The sequence below is a fragment of the Macaca mulatta genome, chromosome 20 (genome assembly GCF_049350105.2).
Source record: "Macaca mulatta isolate MMU2019108-1 chromosome 20, T2T-MMU8v2.0, whole genome shotgun sequence".
NCBI classification, from domain to species: domain Eukaryota; kingdom Metazoa; phylum Chordata; class Mammalia; order Primates; family Cercopithecidae; genus Macaca; species Macaca mulatta.
In genome coordinates this window covers 79,795,250-79,814,888 of record NC_133425.1, presented here as the reverse complement: position 1 = coordinate 79,814,888, position 19,639 = coordinate 79,795,250, and the positions used below count along the sequence as shown (strand labels likewise).

Sequence of the window (19,639 nt, the reverse complement as noted above, 5' to 3'; positions counted from 1 at the left end):
AAACCCACAGCGTGAATGTCACTTCCTACAAGGCAGGCTGAAGGATGGCTAATGCCCGAGGCGACGAGAGCCTGTGAGGTGACCGAGTGCAGCTCTGAGAGAAACCCTGGAGTCCTGCCCAGCTCTGAGCCCTGCAGGGTCTCAGGGGTGGGTGACATTGCAGGGTATGGCCAGAGCTGAGGTGAGACCAGCCCACGGTCAGAAGCTCCTGGGCAGTTTGTTTTTTTGAGACGGAATCTCACTCTGTCACCCAGGCTGGAGTGCAGTGGTGTGATCTCAGCTCACTGCAACCTTCTGCCTCCCAGGTTCAAGTAATTCTCCCACCTCAGCCTCCTGAGTAGGTGGGACTACAGGCACCCAACCATGCCTGGCTAATTTTTGTATTTTTAGTAGTGATGGAGTTTCACCATGTTGGCCAGGCTGGTCTTGAACTCCTGACGTCAGGTGATCCACCCGCCTTGGCCACCCAAAGTACTGGGATTACCGGTGTGAGCTACCATGACTGGGTAATGTTTGTGTTTTCAGTAGAGACAGGGTTTTGCTACGTTAGTGAGGCTGGTCTTGAACTCCTGACCTCAGGTGATCCACCTGCTTCAGCCTCCCAAAGTGCTGGGATTACAGGGGTGAGCCACCATGCTTAGCCAGCAGTTCTCACCTCAACTTCCCACCACCTGAGGAGAGGCTCCTCTGCCTGGCCGGGGCAGCAGGCCATGGATACCCTCCTGCACTCGGTGCCACACCACAGGGCTAAGCCATGAGCGTGCAGCTAAGTCTTCTGGAGCACGTGTGTTAAAGTGGAGACAGAGGCAGGGCCTGGCAGCTCAATTCTTAGGGGTGCAGGGGTGCTGACGCCACTACTGGGACCCCACTCGGAGGACCACCGGGTTGGCCCATCTTTTTCACCCCAAGCTGGACAAGCGCAGGGGCCTTCACGGCCTTCCCAGGCCAGTAAGAAGGCAGGGGAAACAGAGCTGTTCTGCTTGGGGCAGACGGAGAGCAGGAGGAAACATGGATGCAGGGTTCCTGGCTAGGGTCCCTCCCCCTTCCCGCACATGTGCGACCTGCAGTGTGGTCACACGGGTCACCTGCCTCATTTCCCACCTAGGTCATTGCCCATCCTGGCCCAGAGCTCCCTGAACCTGCAGGCCTTGAAAAGTTGACCCAGACCCAGATGCGAAGCAAACAGTCACCTCTAGAGCATAACACAGGAGGATCCTTAGCAGGTTTCAAATTGTTTGCCGGTGACAAGGGAACAGGGGGCATCCTGTCCCATATAGGAAGAAACCTGATGCACGGGGCCTCAAGTACATTTCAACTACCGTCTTGGCAAAGTCATCCCCACCCTGCCAGCCTCTGCAGTTCCCAGGCACACACCTGGCGACCTCCTTTCCTTCAGGGGTCACCCAGTCCCTTTGCCTCATGCTCCCCGTCCCTCTGATGGCACCACATTGTCCTGTGTGTGTACATGTTTGCCGCTCCCAGATGAGAGCTGGGGCAGGAGGGCAGGGACTGCAGTCCCCAGCATCTGTACGGCGCCAGGACTTGGAGAACTCTTACAGAACAAGAGGGGGCGGCCCTCGCTCACCTCCTTCCAGAAGATAAAGAGGGTCCCACTGATGATGACAACTGCGGACATGAGGATCTTCAGGATGAGGGCTCTGCTGAGGATGGTGTCCCCCACACTCCGTGGTGGCTGCCTGAGGGTGTCTTTGTCAACGGGCTCTACCCCCAAGCTGCTCCAAACAAGACACAGACGCTTTGAAATGAACCAGGAATGAAATACAGGACCCTTGAGACATCTATGCATAAGCCTCCCAGGCACAGCGGGCAGGGCCAGGCATTTGCTGAATGCCCCCAGGCATCGCACCTGCCCTCCTCATGCCTTCCAGAAGCCCCAGAGCCTGAGTCCACGGGCAGCTGTGCCCCTCCATCTGTTCCGCAGGCTGAAGGAAGGCCACCCACTGAGGCCAACCACACACAGTTCCATACACCCAGGCGATCTCCATCACCATGAGGCGACCCCCCACGTTGAGCCTGGAGAAACAGGCTCCAGGCTCCGCCCTCCGCAGGGCCCCTCATCAGCTGAGACCTGCCTCCAGCCAATTCCACACAGCAGGGTTAAGGCTAGACCAGCAGCGGGTGGCAGAGTGGGAGCAGCTCAGACATAGCTCAGACTAGCTTCGTGCTCCCAGGGAGAGCTGGCAGGAGAGGTAACCCTCACACTTGGCTTTGGGGACACAAATGAGGACTGTCTTTCCCTTGGCAGCTGTCACTGGTAATAACAGCAACACTGAGCTCCAGCGGAAGCAACGTCGGCGCTGCGCTCACACAGTTACGCATGCATGGCCACATGGGTCCCCTGACTCCAAAGCACATTCCTTCCCCCACACCATTTGGCTGGCCTGTGGAAGGGGCTATTAAGGAGCGGGTGGACTCCTGAGCACCTACTGGGTAGCAAGGTGCTTTAGACAGCAGGAATAAAACACAAACTCCACCTCCACGAAGCTGACGTTCTAAAGGGGAGACAGATCACAATCAGACCCATAAGGAAAAGCGTGTGTGTATCTTCCTCTCTAGGGAAAAATACAGCAGGGTGCGGGGATTGAGTGGGAGTGCAATCAGGGAAGACTTCCTGAAGGCAGTGACTGGAATGAAGAATGAGAACGAGCAAAGCAGGTTGCCCAGGGAGAGCATCCAGGCAGAGGGAGCAGAAAATTCCATCCTCACCCAGCCCTGCCGGCCCAGATACTTTCTCCTCTGCCTTCTACTCCCAGTCTCACCCCAGTGCAACACACTTCAGTTTTCTGGGAACTCCTGATGGAAAGCGGCAGTGTGTGTTCATCCCTATAGCCTTAGGGCACAGCCAGCAGCCCCGCAGCGGGGTAAGGAGACACAGGGCTCCCAGCTGGCCTGGCCTTACCTCTGCGCCGGCGGCCCATCCATGATGATGTTGATCCACAGGATCTGCATGGCGTTGAGGGGGCTGGGCAGGTTGAACACGGTGGACAGAGTGATGAGACTGAGGGCAGAGATGCTCCTGCGGGCCACACGCAGCCAGTCAGCGGCCGCCCGCCAGGCGTGGCCCTTAATGACACTCGGAATGCCGGCCTCTACTTACGTGCTCAGCTGGAATCGGACAAAGTTTTTGATGTTGTAAAAAATCCCCTTGCCTTCCTCCACCGCATTCCTGCAAGGGAAGAGAGCCGTTTACTCACAGAGAGGGCCTGCGGGAGGGCTCAGCCAGTGCGTTGGTTGCTGCAAGGGGCAGTGGGGACTTGCTCAGATGGACGCTGTACTTGGACCTCTGCTGGTTCCCTTTGCTGGCATTCTTGGGGACACATTTGTAAGAGATGGTAGTGTTCTAACAGGTGCCCCTTGGTCACTGGGAACTGATCCTTAAGCCATGTTCACCCTTCTGTGCCAAGGGTACACTTGATACCTCCAATTGGACCATCAATTACTCTTCTGCCAAGCCCAGGGATCCCATCCCTGCCCAGACTCCCGAAGTGCTCCGTGCATCTCAGCGATTTACCAAAGAGAAGAGAGAGATGCAGCAAAACCAGTTAGGCCTAAAAATGAGGTCCGGGGGACGGTAAGGAGGGAGGGATGGGGAGGCTGAAGGACATCGCCTACTTCTGTCTTTAGAAGGCTCTTCACGGAAGCCCTTTTAAACCTTGAGCTGGGGTCACGCATGTAGAAAAATCATCTATGCACCGCGCCCCGCCCCGCCAGATTTTACTAAAAAATTTTGCAAAAGAACTATAGAGCTGATATTATGACTTTTTTTTCTTTCTTTTTTTTTTTTACTAAGCGTGTTAAGGCTTCCTATGGCCAATCAATTGTGGCAACAGCTTTGTAAAGTGCACGATCACACCTGGCCTCAATATTTGTTCATTTGGATTTTTTTATATCAGGTTTAAAAAAGTTTTCCCTCACCCCCAACTACTACGATTTGCTTATGAGGACAGTCTTAGAACTAGTTAAAATTAGATCCAGAGGGAAGGTAAATGTATTAAGAAAAAAATACAGAAAAGTGAAATGGAACAAAGAGTTCTGTGTAAACCCAGAACCTAAAGAGCACCTCGGTGGGGAGCAGTGGGGGTGATTGCACCCAGGTCTCTCTTCAGTACATGAGATATATCTATCGACACGTGAGCCTCACACTGAAGATGCTCATTGTAATCCTTTCTCACCCGACACTCAACTGCGACCATGTATTTGGCCACAGGTTTTCCCTACAGATTCAGCTGCTGCCCACCAGCCTGAGCCCGGCGGGCATTCTCAGGAACACATGAAATGCACCCACAGGCAGCAAATCCCATCCCTGCTTCATGTCCGTGACATTCCCCTGGGTGCAGCATGCGACTAGCCCCAGGGGCCGTGGACCCCATGACCCTGCTATGAAAGGCTCTTGGTGTTTGGGGTTGGGGGCACCTGCCACACTGAGGAGCCCCGAGATTCAGCTCTCCCTGGGGACTCTGCGAGACCCCCTCTGTCTCCACAGTAGCAGGTCCCAGGGAGAAGCTGGTGGCCCCAGGCATTTTTGCAACTAAAAAACTACCAGAAGGGCAGCTTACATGATGGCTGAGAAGTCATCATCCACCAGGATCATGTTGGCGGCCTCTTTACTGACGTCCGTCCCCGTCTGCCCCATGGCGATCCCGATGTCTGCAGACTTTAGGGCCACCGCGTCGTTCACCCCATCCCCAGTCATGGCCACGATTGCCCCTGACTCCTGCAGAGCCTTTGGAAAGAGCAGGCAATGAAGGCCTGCAGCCCGAGGACCAGCTCAAAATGCCCGGTCACACACACCCTGTGGCCAGCCACAGAGACCTGTCTGGAGGGCACGTGGACTTTGAATCCCAGCTTCACCCACATTAGCTTGGGAATTGGGTGAGCCTTTGACCCTCTTGACCTCAGTTTCCCCATCTGCAAAGTGGAAGCAACAGTTCCTTCTTCCCAGGTCTGTAGTGAGGCCCAAACTGAGATGGCGGATGTGAGGGTGCCCAGCATGGTCAGGAAAGGCTCATAAAGGTGATCCATCCCCAGTAATAAATAGTAATCAACATTGTGGCTCTGGAAACCATGAGGTACCTGGTAAGTATGACTACCTTCTTTGAGGAGTAACTCGCATAGGGATTTACTCTGTAGAGCTAAAAATGACATGAAAGAAAGCCCGTCTACTAAAAGAGCTCAAGGGCCAACTTTCAGAGCACAGGCGAGAAAACCCAGCACGTTTTCTACCTTTCTATCATATGCAGGGTCAGAAAAATCACATCAGCTCTTTATTGGGCACCTGCTGTGTGCCAAGAGCTTCATGGGCCTGGCTTTGTTTAATCCTCTGCCAACCCTGTGAATTAGCTGACGGCATTAATAGTTCCCCCATTTTATAGATGAGGAAACAGAGGCACAGAGCTGAATGACAGGAATAATGCCAAAAAGCACCCAGCACTTTGGGAGGCCAAAGTAGGTGGATCACCTGAGGTCAGGAGTTTGAGACCAGCCTGGCCAACATGGCGAAACCCTGTCTCTTTTTGTAAAAATACAAAAATTAGCCGGGTGTGGTGGTGCAGGGCGTAATCCCAGCTACACGGGAGGCTGAGACAGAAGAATCGCTTGACCCTGGGAGGCAGAGGTTGAAGCAAGCCTAGATTGTGCCACTGCACTCCAGTCTAGGTGACAGAGCGAGACTCTGTACCTCCAACCCACCCCACCCCGACCCCCCACAAAGAAAAAAAAAAAAACAAAAAAGACAGCTTCTGTTGTAGTTTTCCCCTTTGCATTATCCAATTACAGTTCCCAGTTTTTAGTGTATGTGGCAAGGGTCCCCCAGTTCTCCCCTCCTCCTCAAAAGGATCCCCAGGTTTAGTGGGGCTCGTGTCCACCCAGCTAGAAATGACACTTCCCAGCATCCCCTGCGGCTAAACCTGGGCCCATGACTGCGTTCTCGCCAAGGGGCTGTGAGCGCAAGTGACGCTGGCAACTTCAGAGCCTCGTCCTCTCCAAGGGAGCTGCCCGCGTGCCCCTGCTCATCCTCTTCCCCTCCCCCTGGCTATGAAAAGGTAACCCCGGGGGCAGCTGCCCCGGACCTAGAGAAGGAAGCCACAGCCGGGCCCTGTACTGTCACCCGACAGACGCATGAGCTCCCTGAGCCACAGTGTCTCTGGCCCGGCCCCAGCAGCGCAGCCTGTGCCCGCCTCACCCAGCGAACCTTGATGATTTTGAGCTTGTGCTTTGGGCTGGTCCTGAAGAACACGGACACCTGGACATGGAGACAGGGAAGGTGAAGAATCAGATTTCAGAGCTGTGACCCAGCCCCGCCGCCAGCCTTGCCTCCGGGGACCCACCTTCCCCACGCGGTCGGCCAGCTCGCCCTTCTCCATGCTGTCCACCTCCTCCCCAGACATGGCTTTCAGCTTCCCGTTGCACAGGCTGATGTTTCTTCCTTTAGGAGAACCTGTTGTGAGGGTCTGCTCCGAGGCCCCTGTCCCCACCCCTCACTCCCAGCCCTACCTCGGCCACGGGGAATACCAAGAATAAAACCATGCTGGAGACCCTTTACTGAGGACCTACTATGCTGCGTGGCCTTGGTTCTATCCACAGGATTAACTTACACCAAATGCCTTATTATCCCCACTTGAAAGGTGAGGAAACACAAGTGACTTTGCAGAGGACACACAGCTGGTTAAGGAGTAACACTGGAACCCGACACAGCTCTGATTCCAAAGCCCATGAACCTTTTCACAGCCCCAGGCTGTGACAACCCATATAATAGTAACTAGAGGGACTGGGCGCAGTGGCTCACGCCTGTAATCCCAGCACTTTCGGAGGCCAAGGCAGGTGGATTCCCTGAGGTCAGGAGTTCAAGACCAGCCTGGGCAACACGGTGAAACCCCATCACTACTAAAATACAAAAAATTAGCTGGGCATGGTGGCAGGCGCCTGTAATCCCAGCTACTCAGGAGGCTGAGGCAGGAGAATTGCTTGAACCCAGGAGGCAGAGGCTGCAGTGAGCTGAGATTGTGCCACTGCACTCCAGCCTGGGCAACAGAACAAGATTCCATCTCAAAAAAAAAAAAAAAAAAAAAAAAAAAGTAACTAGAGCAGGGGGGCTGCCAGCCCTGTACTAATGAAGACTGAGGGTCAGAGTGGTTCAATGGTTTGCCAGGGCTACACAGCTAGAGGCAGAGGCAGACTGAAACTGTGCATGGCCATGATGCTGCCTGTGAAGACAGTGGATGAAAAGCCCCTGACACACAGTAGGTCCTCAGTATCCATGAGGACTTTTCCCCTTTTGCAGAACCTGCCAACATTTCAGAAACAGGAAACACCTCGGAAATTGGAATGCTGGCCACGAATACTCAGCGTCTTTTCTAAGCCCATAGGGCTAGGTGTGAGCACTCCTGACCAAGTTTGCTGAGGCTTCCCTTTGGTTGCAGCCCCCCACTGTAAAGGATGGATGGGTCCTTTCGTCCTCACCCCTGACCCTGTCCCTGTTACCTATGGCCAAGGCCGTCTCCAGAGCATCTCCTGTTATCATCTTCACGGACACGCCAGACTCGGAGAGAACCTGAACTGCTTCCTTCACACCAACTCTTGGCGGGTCAATGATGCCAACGAGACCCAGAAATGTCAGCCGCCCCAGCTCGGGCCCAGAAGCCAGAGCCAGAACTGAGGAAAGAGGGGGAGTAAGGAGGGATCACCGGGGGCTCAGGGGCCATCTGTTTTTGTTGTTTCTGTTTTTTCGTTTTGTTTTGTTTAGAGGGAGTTTTGTTCTTGTTGCCCAGGCTGGAGTGCAGTGGTGTACTCTCGGCTCACTGCAACCTCACCTCCCGGGTTCAAACAATTCTCCTGCCTCAGCCTCCTGAGTAGCTGGGATTACAGGCATGCGCCACCAGGCCCGGCTGATTTTTGTATTTTCAGTAGATACAGGGTTTCACCATGTTGGCCAGGCTGGTCTCAAACTCCTGACCTCAGGTGATCCGTCCACCTCAGCCTCCCAAAGTGCTGGGATGACAGGTGTGAGGCAATGTGCCCAACCCTTTGTTAGTCCCCAGCCAGCCCCCACCATGGCCCAGATCCTCCTCGGTCTGCGGAGGGCTCAGGCATCAAGTCCCTAGACTGAAAGGGAGGACAGAGATGCCTGCAGCGGCTCTCAGGCCTGCGCAGATGCACACCAGACGGAGAGGGGAGCCAGAAACAGCCGCGTAGCAGAAAATACCACTGCTGTACGCTTGATAGGGTTTGACTGTGTCCCCACCCAAATCTCATCTTGAATTGCAGCTCCCATAATTGCCACGGGTTGTGGGACGGACGGAGTGAGAGATAACTGAATCACGGGGGTGGTTTCCCACACTGTTCTGTGGCAGTGAATTCGTCCCATGAGATCTGATGATTTTATGAGGGGTTTCCCCTTCGGCTTGGCTCTCATTCTCTCTTGGCAGCTGCCATGTAAGATGTGCCTTTCACCTTCGCCGTGATTGCGAGGCCTCCCCAGCCACGTGGAACTGTGAGTCCACTCAACCTCTTTTTCTTTATAAATTACCCAGTCTCAGGTCTGTCTTTACCAGCAGCATGAAAACAGACTAATACACCACTCATGGTATAAGACCCACCCCACTTCCCAACAAAAGTGGCCACAGAAACTTGTTTGAGCTGGCCCAGAATGGGACACGTGAGGCGGAGTAGGATAGGACAGTTCTGACAATTCTTGCCCTCATTTGCTCGGTGCTAACTCATTTTGTCATTGCCAGCAGACGTGGGGGAGCTGCACAGAGGTTAAGAAAAATTGACAGGGGAGTGACCCAGCTGAGGGGACTCTGAGCTTGCCCTGGGCCTTGACTCTCTTTTGGTGGCACAGAATCCAGGCCTAGCTCCTGCCAACCGGGTGATCTCAGAGGGGGTGGTGGACTTTTCACCTCACTGACACCAAAGACAGGGCTGGCATCCCTCCTGCACCGGTGACACTGCTGCTCTTCCTCCCCTTTTCCAATGCCCCACTCCCTGAAACTAGAAGCAGGAGCATCCCCTGCTTCTAGTGGCCACCTGGCAGCCCTCTGTCCCCAGAGGTCCTCACTCCTGCCTCCGTGCTCCCCTCACCCCGACTCTCCTTCCCGCTCCGTGGGGTTTGTCATCTTCCCCTGGATGTGTGTGGGGTGGGGGGTCTCAAAGCCCAAGACAGGATTCACTGACTCTTCCAATCCTCACAGCAATCACTCCAGGGGATCTAGCAGGTTGGGGCTTCTCTAAGTCACCCGGGCACTGCCCCAGGCCTGCCAGGCAGCAGGCATCAGTTCACGGTCGCCTGCTGAGGAATAACATCCCTTCTCTTCTCAGACCAGACACGGGTTGGAAAAATGCACAGGCCTTCTCTAAGGCCAGTTCCCAGGTTGTAGCTTTCCCAGCTACAGGTGGGAGACAAGTTCATTTGTAAACACAAAAGGACCTGCGTGTGGACTGGGGGACACAGGAAAAGGCCTCACTGTTCCTCTGCCACTGACCCATTCTCATTACGCTCTCCCCCAAAGTCTGGAGCAAGCCCCTGGAACGCGTCCTCATGCGCTGTAGCAGCGCAGCAGACATCCGGGCGAAGGCGCTGGCTGCACTAGGCCGGGCTGTCACCCGGGCTGGCTCCGCTGCCTGGTGGGGATTCAGGGCGTGGCCTCACACAGGCACTTCATGGTGCCCAGTACACAGGTGGGGCCCAAGTGCCAGGAGCAGATTTAGAGGCCAGGACCACGTGGGATGTTTACTTACTCACGTGTCCACTTTTAAGTGAGCCGTTTCATTGTCAGCAGAGGCGCGATGTGACCAGAACAGGGAGCTACTGCAGGGCTTGGTCCTATCAACCATGACGAAAGCAGCTGCCACCCACGCGCCAGATTTTCTCCCAATCCCTCCACTGTGCAGGAGGGACGCCACAGCTCTGTCTCTGGTGTCAGTGATGTGAAAAGGAGCTTCTTACACCAGCCCCTCTCAGATCACCCAGCTCGCAGGAGCTGGGCCTGGCTTCTCTGCCACCGAAACAGAGTCAAGGCCCAGGGCAAGCTAAGACGGGACCCACCGTCTCTTCCAGTCCCTATAGCAATCAGTGAAGTCACTACTCTCGTGCCTTCCTTATGCATACGGGGAAACTGAGGCACAGTATTTACCTGTGGGCCTATTGCAGACCCAGCGCTACACAAACCATTTGGGAGGCAAAGCGCCTGTGCTTTGGGGAATGCTCCCCTCACTCGGGAAGAGGGGACACATGCTCGGCGCTGGCTTCACCGTGCCCCAGAAAGCCACAAGGGTCTCGCTCTGTACACCTCTGAGCCAACTTGCCAGCAACCTACAAACTCTGTTCCCCGAAGGGGAAGACCAAGGCTCCTGAGCCAATAAGGCCAGCCCAATACCTCTCATTCCCCCCAAGGGAACACCAGTGCCTAAGGCCAGCCCAACGTCTCTCACCTCCCCCCAGGGGAACACCAGCGCCTAAGGCCAGCCCAACGTCTCTCACCTCCCCCCAGGGGAACACCAGCGCCCAGCAGCGCTTCTAAGCGCTTCCTCTGTACCTGGCCAGGGTGACAAATGACACCAGGGGAGACGGGTTTTAATGTTCAGCCCATCAGGGAAGGCACTGGCTCTGCTGCAGAAATTTGAAAACGGCCAAGGGAGAAAATATATTCCTTGACTGAAAAGAGCTTCAGGTTTTCCTGATAAGAGGCAATGAGCAAAAAGACCTATTGGGAAAATCAATATTTGGGGTGCAGCCCATTCACCTGCCTTAGGAAACTCAGCAAGGGAGGGTCCCCCTCTTCTGGGGATTAATAGGGGTCACTGAGGAACTGGGATGAGGTGGGGGCCTGCCTTTCATGGGACCATCAGGTTCCAAGCACACGTCGTTGCTGTCAGCATGCTGCCTGACTCCTTGGGACAGGTGACCTCCTTGACTGGGGATCCTGCTTGAATGCACTTAAAAGTCAATGTTACATGCAAGCTTAAAGCTCTGGGCTGGGGCCACAGGCACTGACCCCGCAGACCGAGGGACCCCATCCTCTTCTCTTCCTGCAGGCAGAATGACCTCTGCTGGGGTGTCAGCGGCAGGGGGATGCCTCCGTTGTTGTACATGGTGCAGTAGCGGATCACCTCTTCCAAGGCCCCCTTCATGAAGTAAATGTCTTCCTGATCCTTAGAAAAGACAAAGGGAAGAAATCCACTACCACTGGAAGCCTTGGTTCATAGTAACCATCACCCCACTCTGCACAAGGTTACAAAGACACACACAGGGACGCTGGCAGCGGAGTTATTTACAGTGGGCTGGTGCTGTTCACAAGTGCTGGACAGGTTCGCTAAGTTCCAGAATCCCATCCATGGAATGTTTTGCAATCCAGAGAAAGAACAAGGTCAATCTTCAACCTGTACCACCCTTGTTCTTTTTTCAGTTCCCTTGTTACGGTCACTCAGAGCGTCTTGTATGTTGCATGCATGGGAGGAATCATCCCAGCTTGGACTATGCCTTTGGGGTGTGATTAACGGAATATTTCTGTTAGACTGTTGCCTCCCTAGGGCATCACCAAGTCTATTTTGTACCCACTCCCAGCACTTGGCTTGTCATAGTGAACCCACGTGAGTAGCTGATCATTTTTCCTGTGTTTTTGTTAAGCTCTGTCGTGACAAATATGTACACTGTAAGCTCCACGTGGGGAGGCCCTGGGTCAGTGAAAGTCACGCTGTATCCCCAGCCTCGCTACTGGACCCACCTGGCTCACGTGGGTGCACAGTGTTAATATAACACTGTTATAAGTTTATATAATATTAATTATATATGTTATTAGTTAACATATTAATTATAATACATATGTATTATATGTATGTATATCATTTATATGTATGTTACATTATATTATTTATATGTATATTCTATATTATATAATAATATATTAACTTATATAATTATAATATATTACATAATATATTATATAATTAATATGTTACTATAACAAGCTTATATTAACCAACACAGGCATCTAAGACACAATATTAAAAGAAAATCTTAGGGGGAAAAAGTAAATTACAAACACTATAAACAGTAACCTTGTTTTAAAAATACCATCCAGATATTGTCATTTGCATATTTAGAATCTACAATGCTCCATCCCAGACTTAAAACAGAATTACCACTGGGTGGGTCGTGGGCAGGGAGGGAAGAGGGGTGAAATGAAAAAAGCTTTCATTTTTATGTCATATTTCTATACTTTTTCAATGAGAAATATTACCATTGCCTTGCAGGGAAAAAGATTTAAAGATCTAAAAGTTTTTTGAAAATCCATAATCCCTTCTAAACCCCTGAAATGTACAAGGGCCTGGCATGAGCAGGCCAAGCTGCCCACAGCCCTGAGTGGGAGCTGAGCAATCTGCAGGGGCAGACACGGTAGATTCTAGAAAGAGTGAGAAGGAAGAGGAGGGGTGGAGAAAAAGGTAGAAGGCAACAAAAACTTTAAAAAATAGCTTGTAATGAAAATCTGAAAAGTCACAACAAGTCTGAAAAGAAAATTTAAAAAATCGGCTGTAATGTCCACCCGGGGTGGCCACGGCTTGGTATGTGTTCCTCTAGTCAGGAACAACGTGTGTGCACAGGCTGAGGCTCCACCCAGACACGCCTTCCGTACTGAAGCTTTTGCTTCCCGGTATGGCGGGAAGGTGAGCTAAGAAGTATAAAAAACTTAGCACAGGGCTGCAAAGAGAGGACTGGCAAGCTGGCAACTGGTGTCAGCAGCAGGGCTTTAGTCAGTGGATTACAGGCTGGTAAATCTCAACATTTGCACCTGCATCAGAATCTGCAGAAAACGAAGGTTACTGGGTGCCATCCCTGGACCATCCGGCTCAGGAGGTCTGGCATGGAACCTGAGATCTGCATTTCTAATAAATTCTCGTGTGATAACAACCGCGGCTACTCCGGGGACCCTGCTGTGAGAACTTCTGTTTTAAACAAAAAGCCAGAAGCAGAGCCAAGAGAATCAAAGGTTTGATGGTGATTAGGTTTTTCCCTGTATTTGGAATGTCACAGAAGCAGCCAGGAACTTTCAAATTATCCTTGAAGTCCGCATTTTGCGTGATTTCTGGGTGTGGGCCTGGGCGGAAAGAGAGAAGAGGCTGAAGATTGAAAGGGCTCACCTCAGTCTTCAGACTGCATTTCACCGCCATCCACTTCTGCTCTGAACTGAATGGAATCTCTTTTTTTCTTACGTATGAATTTTTAATATCACTTAAGTCCATCTAGAATAATAAAATGCACATTTTTAGTGACTCATCTGAAGCCAATCTCTACACAAAACTCAGTCCATTTAAATTATTCATTGTTCAAACCACCTCTGGCAGATAAGAAATCCAAGCATTTAGCACACAGAAAAAAGGCCATTTTTTTCTGTGTGGAAAAAATGGAATGTCCCACCTAGAGAAAAAAAAAGTCTCTTCTCTTGGCTGCAGGGTAGACCCGATGGTCATTGCAACAGCTTCTATCTGAAATCTGCTTAGAAACAAACCTGCAGTGCTTCTGCCGGGAGGAACATTTCAGACTTGAAGGTGTAGCAGTTTCTCAAAAGGAACCCCCAGAGTCAGCAAGGCAGCCCTGCGTCCACAGCCTGGGGTCCTCGCCAGCCCTGCGTCCACAGCCTGGGGTCCTCGCCAGCCCTGCGTCCACAGCCTGGGGTCCTCGCCAGCCCTGCGTCCACAGCCTGGGGTCCTTGCCAGCCCGGCCCTTTGTTGCTCTTTGATGGCTTTTGGATTAGTGACGTGACAACTCAGAATCTCAGTTTCCCCAAGTGTAAACCAGCCATGACCCATGCATCCCACTGCCCTGCAGGGGGTGAAAATGGGGTGCAGCAGGGGCACAAAAAGCTACTCCTTTTACATGAAGTGCAGATATTCGTACAACGCAGTCTATCTGCAGTATTACATTTCAGGGGGAGGGGGTGGGGTGATTAGGGAAAAATGCCTAAAACTTCTCCTTAGTGGGGTTGAATCGTACCCCACAAAAGATATGTTGAAGCCCTAACCCTGGAACCTCTGAACGTGACCTGATTTGGAATAGGGCCTCTGTGGATATCGTCCATTTGAGGCTATTAGGGTTGGCCCTAAGCCAACATGACTGGATCTAAGAGGAGGAAGGTGGGGCGCGGGGGCTCACGCCTGTAATCCCAGCACTTTGGGAGGCCGAGGCAGGCGGATCATGAGGTCAGGAGATCAAGACCATTCTAACATGGTGAAACCCTGTCTCTACTAAAAATACAAAAAGTTAGCCAGGCATGGTGGCGGGCGCCTATAGTCCCAGCTACTCGGGAGGCTGAAGCAGGAGAATTGCTTGAACCCGGGAGGCGGAGATTGCAGTAAGCCGAGATCAAGCCACTGCACTCTAGCTTGGGCAACAGAGCAAGACTCCGTCTCAAATACAAAAAAAAGAAGAGAAGGAAAACGCTGCACGGAGCCATGGCAGGGAGCACCTCGTGACGGAGGCAGAGCTTGGTGTGAGAAGCCAAGGCAGGGATGTGTGTGCGAGTCAAGGAATGCCCGGGGCTGCCAGTGACACCCAGAAGCTGGGAGATGGAGCCTGGCCCTGCTCACACCTTGATTTCAACTTCTGGCCCACAGAGCTGTGTTTCAGTGTGTTTTGGTTACTCTAAATCACCAGCCAGTGGTGCTTTATTTCAGGACCTTAATCCAGGAGCAATAATGGAAGAAAAGTTGGGAACCACTGGCCTGGCCTCAGTGCCGTTTAGAGCAGGAGAGACGGGTAAGAACCAGGAAGTGCTTGCCCCATGCCTGTCACACAGGCAGCACTTCCTACGTGCCAGCCAGTGTTTATTCCATATTCTCAAATCTTAAGCCAGGCCCCGGGAAAGAGGAGAATCATGACACATTAAGGAAATCTCCCAGCTTCTAGGCTCTGGAACCTCTCTCCTCTCTAGGCTGCAGGGGCGGCTGGTGGCGGGAGCAGGGTGACACGTGGGTGTCATTCCTGCCAGACAGTCAGGCCGGCACCTTCCCTTCTGGGCAGCGAGGAGTTGTTGAATGGAGCAGACTCAGCGCTATTTTAAAACGGGAAATGAGCTCCATTCACTATTACAGACGCTGCAGAGAGGATTATCATCTTCTGTGAATGGAAGGAAAATCATATGATGTCATGATTTCTGTTTGCTTTTTTGAGACAAAGTCTTGCTCTGTCGCCCAGGCTGGAGTGCAATGGTGTGATCTCGGCTCACTACAACCTCCACCTCCCAGGTTCAAGCAATTCTCCTGCTTCAGCCTCCCGAGTAGCTGGGATTACAGGTGTGCACCACCATGCCCACTTAATTTTTATATTTTTAGTAGAGATGGGGTTTCGCCATGTTGGCCAGGCTGGTCTCAAACTCCTAACCTCAGGTGATCCGTCCACCTCGGCCTCCCAAAGTGTTGCGATTACAGGTGTGAGCCGCCACGCCCAGCCTTTTTGTTTTTTGAGGCAGGATCTCACTCTGCCATCTAGACCGGAGTGCAGTGGTATGATCATAGCTCACTGCAGCCACAGACTCCTGGGCTCAAAGGATCCTCCCACCTCAGCCTCCTGAGTAGCTGGAACCACAGCCATGCACCACGCCCAGCTAACTTTTATATTTTTTGTAGAGATGGGGTTTTGCTATGTTGCCCAGGCTGGTCTCAAACTCTTGGCCTCGAGTGATCCTCCCACCTTAGCCTCTTAAAGTGCTGGGATTTGAGTCACTGCACTCAGCCTGTAATGACTTCCCAATGCTCTTACACTGGGGAAGAACGACTGATCTACCGTCACAGGGGCTTATGAGAGGGCGACCACCTCCCCCGCACCCAGCACCAGCTTTGGGAAGGCAGCCGTGTGGGAGGTCGGAGTCTTGCACTGGAGGGAGGGACAGGTAAGCTGATAACAGAAAGCAGTGAAGTGAGCCCGGGGTGAGAAGAGGTGTCTGCTGGGATGGAAACTGGAGTGAACTTGAAGAGAAAGTCGGTGCTCGCCAGTGAGGACAGGCAGGAGCAGTCAAAGCCCAGGAGGAAGCAGGAAGCGGGGTGAGTGCAGGGGCCAGGCTGGGTAGCATCGAGGGGTCAGTGCTGGCGGATGAGCACCCTGAGTCAGGCTTTTCCCTTGACCTTGATGGAGAGGGGTCTGATCAGACCTGAGTCAGAGACAAGTCACACCGCAGAAAGCACGGGGCAGGCGGGGGAGAGGAGCTCCCGCAGTGTCCAGGGGAGCCCCGGCTGTGGCTGAAGAGGAGGGATCCAGGCCAAGTAGCCATGGAAACAGACATGGGAGCTGACTGGGGCCATCTTCCTCCCTCCTTTGCTCCCTCCTCTTAACCTCTTCCAGCCCCTCCTTTCCCATGTCCTTTGTCCTCTCTTCTTGCTTTCCTGTCACCTGCATTCCCAGCCCATGTTTTTCTGCCTTTCCTTCTGCTAACTTGTGCACAGAGTGCAGCAGACCCCCATCAGCCCCCATCCATCCCCTCCACACTGCAAGCAGCCACTTGTACATGACGCTGGGCACAGAATGAGCAACCCCGCACAGCCACAGAGCCCAGGATCTAACGCTGAACCCCAGAGTCACTGGAATGCATTCCCAGGAACCAGCCCCCCCAGATGGTGCCTCGGTGAGCACAGGGTCATGTTGGACGCACAGGGAGTCTCGTTCCACTGTCTGTCGCTCCAACACCTGACCAGGGCCTGAACCACAGGGAGCTCTTAGGACTCTTTTGGAATCGCTGGAGGAGGGATTAGAGACCTGCAGAACTTTCTGAAGTCCCGTGGAATCTCAGAGCTCACCTCCTCTACCACCAACAGATGGCCCACGGCCAGCTTGGGCCATTTTCTTCCATCATTACCTAACATCCCTAGTCCTGTTAGCTCAGACAGGAGCTGGCTTTCTACCAACGAATCCAGCCCCGAGTGGAAGAATTCCCCACACAGACACCCCAGGACATCCTACCTTCATTGCCAGGGCCATCAGGGCACCCTCAGTGGGCTGTCCCATCACGGTGTTCTTTCTGATGACCGCGTTGTTGGCGACACAGCCCGCCTAAAAGGGGATTATCCCGACATCTGTAGTTAGTACTCGGCTCGTGAAAAAGTTAGACACTGTGGGCTTTTCCCAGTTTTACATCTGGGGCTGCGGGGACAAGACTTGCTCTTTAAAACTCAGTGTCCTGGCTTTTTAAAAGGAACACCATGACTATTTCTTGGCTGTGCTGAATGTTGGTTCCCACAAAGCTACCATGAGGGAACCCAGCAGGGAGGCAGGTGGACGGGTGGTGATGAGGCAGGTGACGGGGAGTGACCTGTAATGGGGATGATGGCGTTTCCACTTGGGGTGACAAAGTGTTCTAGACAGTGGTGATGGCTGTACAACTTGTGAGCATAATGAAACCACTGAATTGTGCACTTTAATGGGGTGAATTCATGGTAGATGACTTCTGTCTCAATTTAAAAATAAATATTTAAACAATAAACAAGGGACAAGCAAAAAGAGCAGGATTCCCGGCACCCTTCCTTTCCGGCCTGGTGAGCCTGGACACTCACATTACTTCTCTGCCCATTTCTTTTCTTTTTTATTGTTACTTACTAGTTTTGCATATTTTTGTTTCATTCTTCATTCATTCATTCATTCATTCATTCATTCATTCATTCATTTGAGACAGAGTCTCACTGTGTCACCCAGGCTGGAGTGCAGTGGCATGACCTCAGCTCACTGTAACCTCTGCCTCCCTGGTTCAAGGCAATTCTCCTGTCTCAGGCTCCTGAGTAGCTGGGACTACAGGTGTGTGCCACCATGCCTGGCTAATTTTTATATTTTTTAGTAGAGATGGGGTTTCATCATGTTGGCCAGGCTGGTCTTGAACTCCTGACCTCAGGTGATTCACCTGCCTTGGCCTTCCAAAGTGCTGGGGTAACAGGCATGAGCCACCACGCCTGGCCATATTTTTGTTTTTTAATCTGCAAAACCGAGACAGCGTTCGCTGTGATAGTGAAGTGGCCCCTGGAGGCAGGTCCTTCACAAGCAGCGCTCACTGAACTGTACAGACGAAGAAGGGTGCTATGTGGGGAGGAGTGAGCCCCTGTGAAACAGTGAGTACAACTCGGATTGCAGGACTCATCACAGCAACAGGGGAACATCATCACAGGCTCACTAAGTAATAGGGGAAATTTATCACACGCTCGCTCATAGCAATAGGAGAAGTTCATCACAGGCTCACTTTTTAACCATTTATCAAGCACGTCTCTGTGCAGGAGTCTCCTTAGAGCCTTCCCAGTGGGCAGTGATTAGAATAGAGGCTTCTAGCTCTTCTTTTTAAATATTGTTTTTAAAAAATAATACAAACAGGGTCTCACTATGTTGCCCAGGCTGGTCTCAAACTCCTGGCCTCAAGTGATTCTGTCTTGGCCTCCCAAAGTGCTGGGATAACAGGCATGAGCCACTGTGCCAGCCTAGCTCTCCTCTTACCTCTGATGTCTCCATCAGTTTTGGGGCCATTTTTTCAGTGCTGTGACAGCCTCACCCCTGGGTGGTCCAGTCATTGTCAAGAACCAGTAAGTCCAATGGCTATTTCCCTTTTCAGAGAGAAGCCCCAGAAGCCCCAGTGTAAATGCCTATTTCCCCCGTGGTGCTTTTGACACCTACCTCCACTAACTTTCCTACTGAGACATTGGAAAATTCCTTAATGACTTCCTTGGATGGTAGAAGACACACAGTCCCTCGACCGTCATACCCAACTCCGCTGACCTGCAGGGCGAGGCAGAAGAAAGGGTGTCACCAAGAGTCAAAAACATGCTCCCTCGGTTGGCCCACAATCCCTGTTCTGGGGATTCATTCCAAGGACATAATCCTAAATGTGGAAAACCCTAAAAGGGCTTTCAGTATGAAGATGTTCTCTGCAAGATTACTGATGAATCGGATACGTCACTGATGGACACAGTGCCAGGCATTAGTAAACTGCAGCAAGTTTACTCAGTGGGACACTCTGCAGCCAGTACAAGTGATGGTTAAGAAAACTAAGAACTAGCACAGAAGAGTGCTTATATTCTAAGAACAGGGGCGGGCAAACGTGTTAGCCTTTGCAGCCTATTTCCAAGTTTGTCGTGGCTACTCAGCTCTGCTGTTGCGGCACACTGAGGCAAGAAAGCAGCCATTGGCAACATGTACACAAATGGGTGTGGCGGTACACCAATAAAACTTGATTTTCAAACAAGCACTGGCCCATGGGCAATCATTTGTTCACCCCTTGCTTTGGCCAGTTTTGTAGAAAAAATGTCAGGATAAAAAATTGCACTTTCAGGGAGCTTCCAACTGCGCCAAGCACACGGAAGGCACTGAAAAACACGAGCGGACTTGGGAGGCTGAGGTGGGAGGATCCCTTGAGCCCAGAAGTTATAGGCTGCAGTGAACCATGATTGCACCACTGCACTGCAACCTGGGCAACACAGCAAGACCCTGTCTTAAAAAACAAAACAGTCTGGGCATGGTAGCTCATGTCTATAATCCCAGCACTCTGGGAGGCCAAGGCGGGTGGATCACCTGAGGTCAGGAGTATGAGACCAGCCTGGCCAACATATAGTGAAACCCCATCTCTGCTAGAAAATACAAAAATTAGCTGGGCTTGGTGGG

General features: G+C 52.2%; 1 protein-coding gene across 9 annotated transcripts in view; it reads right to left on the bottom strand.

Moving 5' to 3' along the window:
• ATP2C2 (ATPase secretory pathway Ca2+ transporting 2) overlaps nucleotides 1–19,639 on the bottom strand; it is an 88,871-nt gene that overhangs the window by 2,713 nt on the left and 66,519 nt on the right. For 3 of the 9 annotated variants that reach the window (XM_015126719.3, XM_077987009.1, XM_077987008.1), the window contains 11 exons: nucleotides 18,656–18,757; nucleotides 16,967–17,056; nucleotides 13,156–13,257; nucleotides 11,013–11,169; nucleotides 7,501–7,671; nucleotides 6,348–6,445; nucleotides 6,212–6,262; nucleotides 4,578–4,744; nucleotides 3,119–3,187; nucleotides 2,921–3,037; nucleotides 1,586–1,733 (listed from right to left, as the gene is read on the bottom strand). In XM_015126719.3, the coding sequence (XP_014982205.3) occupies nucleotides 1,586–1,733; nucleotides 2,921–3,037; nucleotides 3,119–3,187; nucleotides 4,578–4,744; nucleotides 6,212–6,262; nucleotides 6,348–6,445; nucleotides 7,501–7,671; nucleotides 11,013–11,169; nucleotides 13,156–13,257; nucleotides 16,967–17,056; nucleotides 18,656–18,757 (1,272 nt within the window). Of the gene's footprint in view, nucleotides 1–1,585; nucleotides 1,734–2,727; nucleotides 2,815–2,920; nucleotides 3,038–3,118; nucleotides 3,188–4,577; nucleotides 4,745–6,202; nucleotides 6,263–6,347; nucleotides 6,446–7,500; nucleotides 7,672–11,012; nucleotides 11,170–13,155; nucleotides 13,258–16,966; nucleotides 17,057–18,655; nucleotides 18,758–19,639 lie in introns of all 9 variants that reach the window. The other 6 variants (XM_077987005.1, XM_077987007.1, XM_077987006.1 and 3 more) reach the window with 4 other exon arrangements.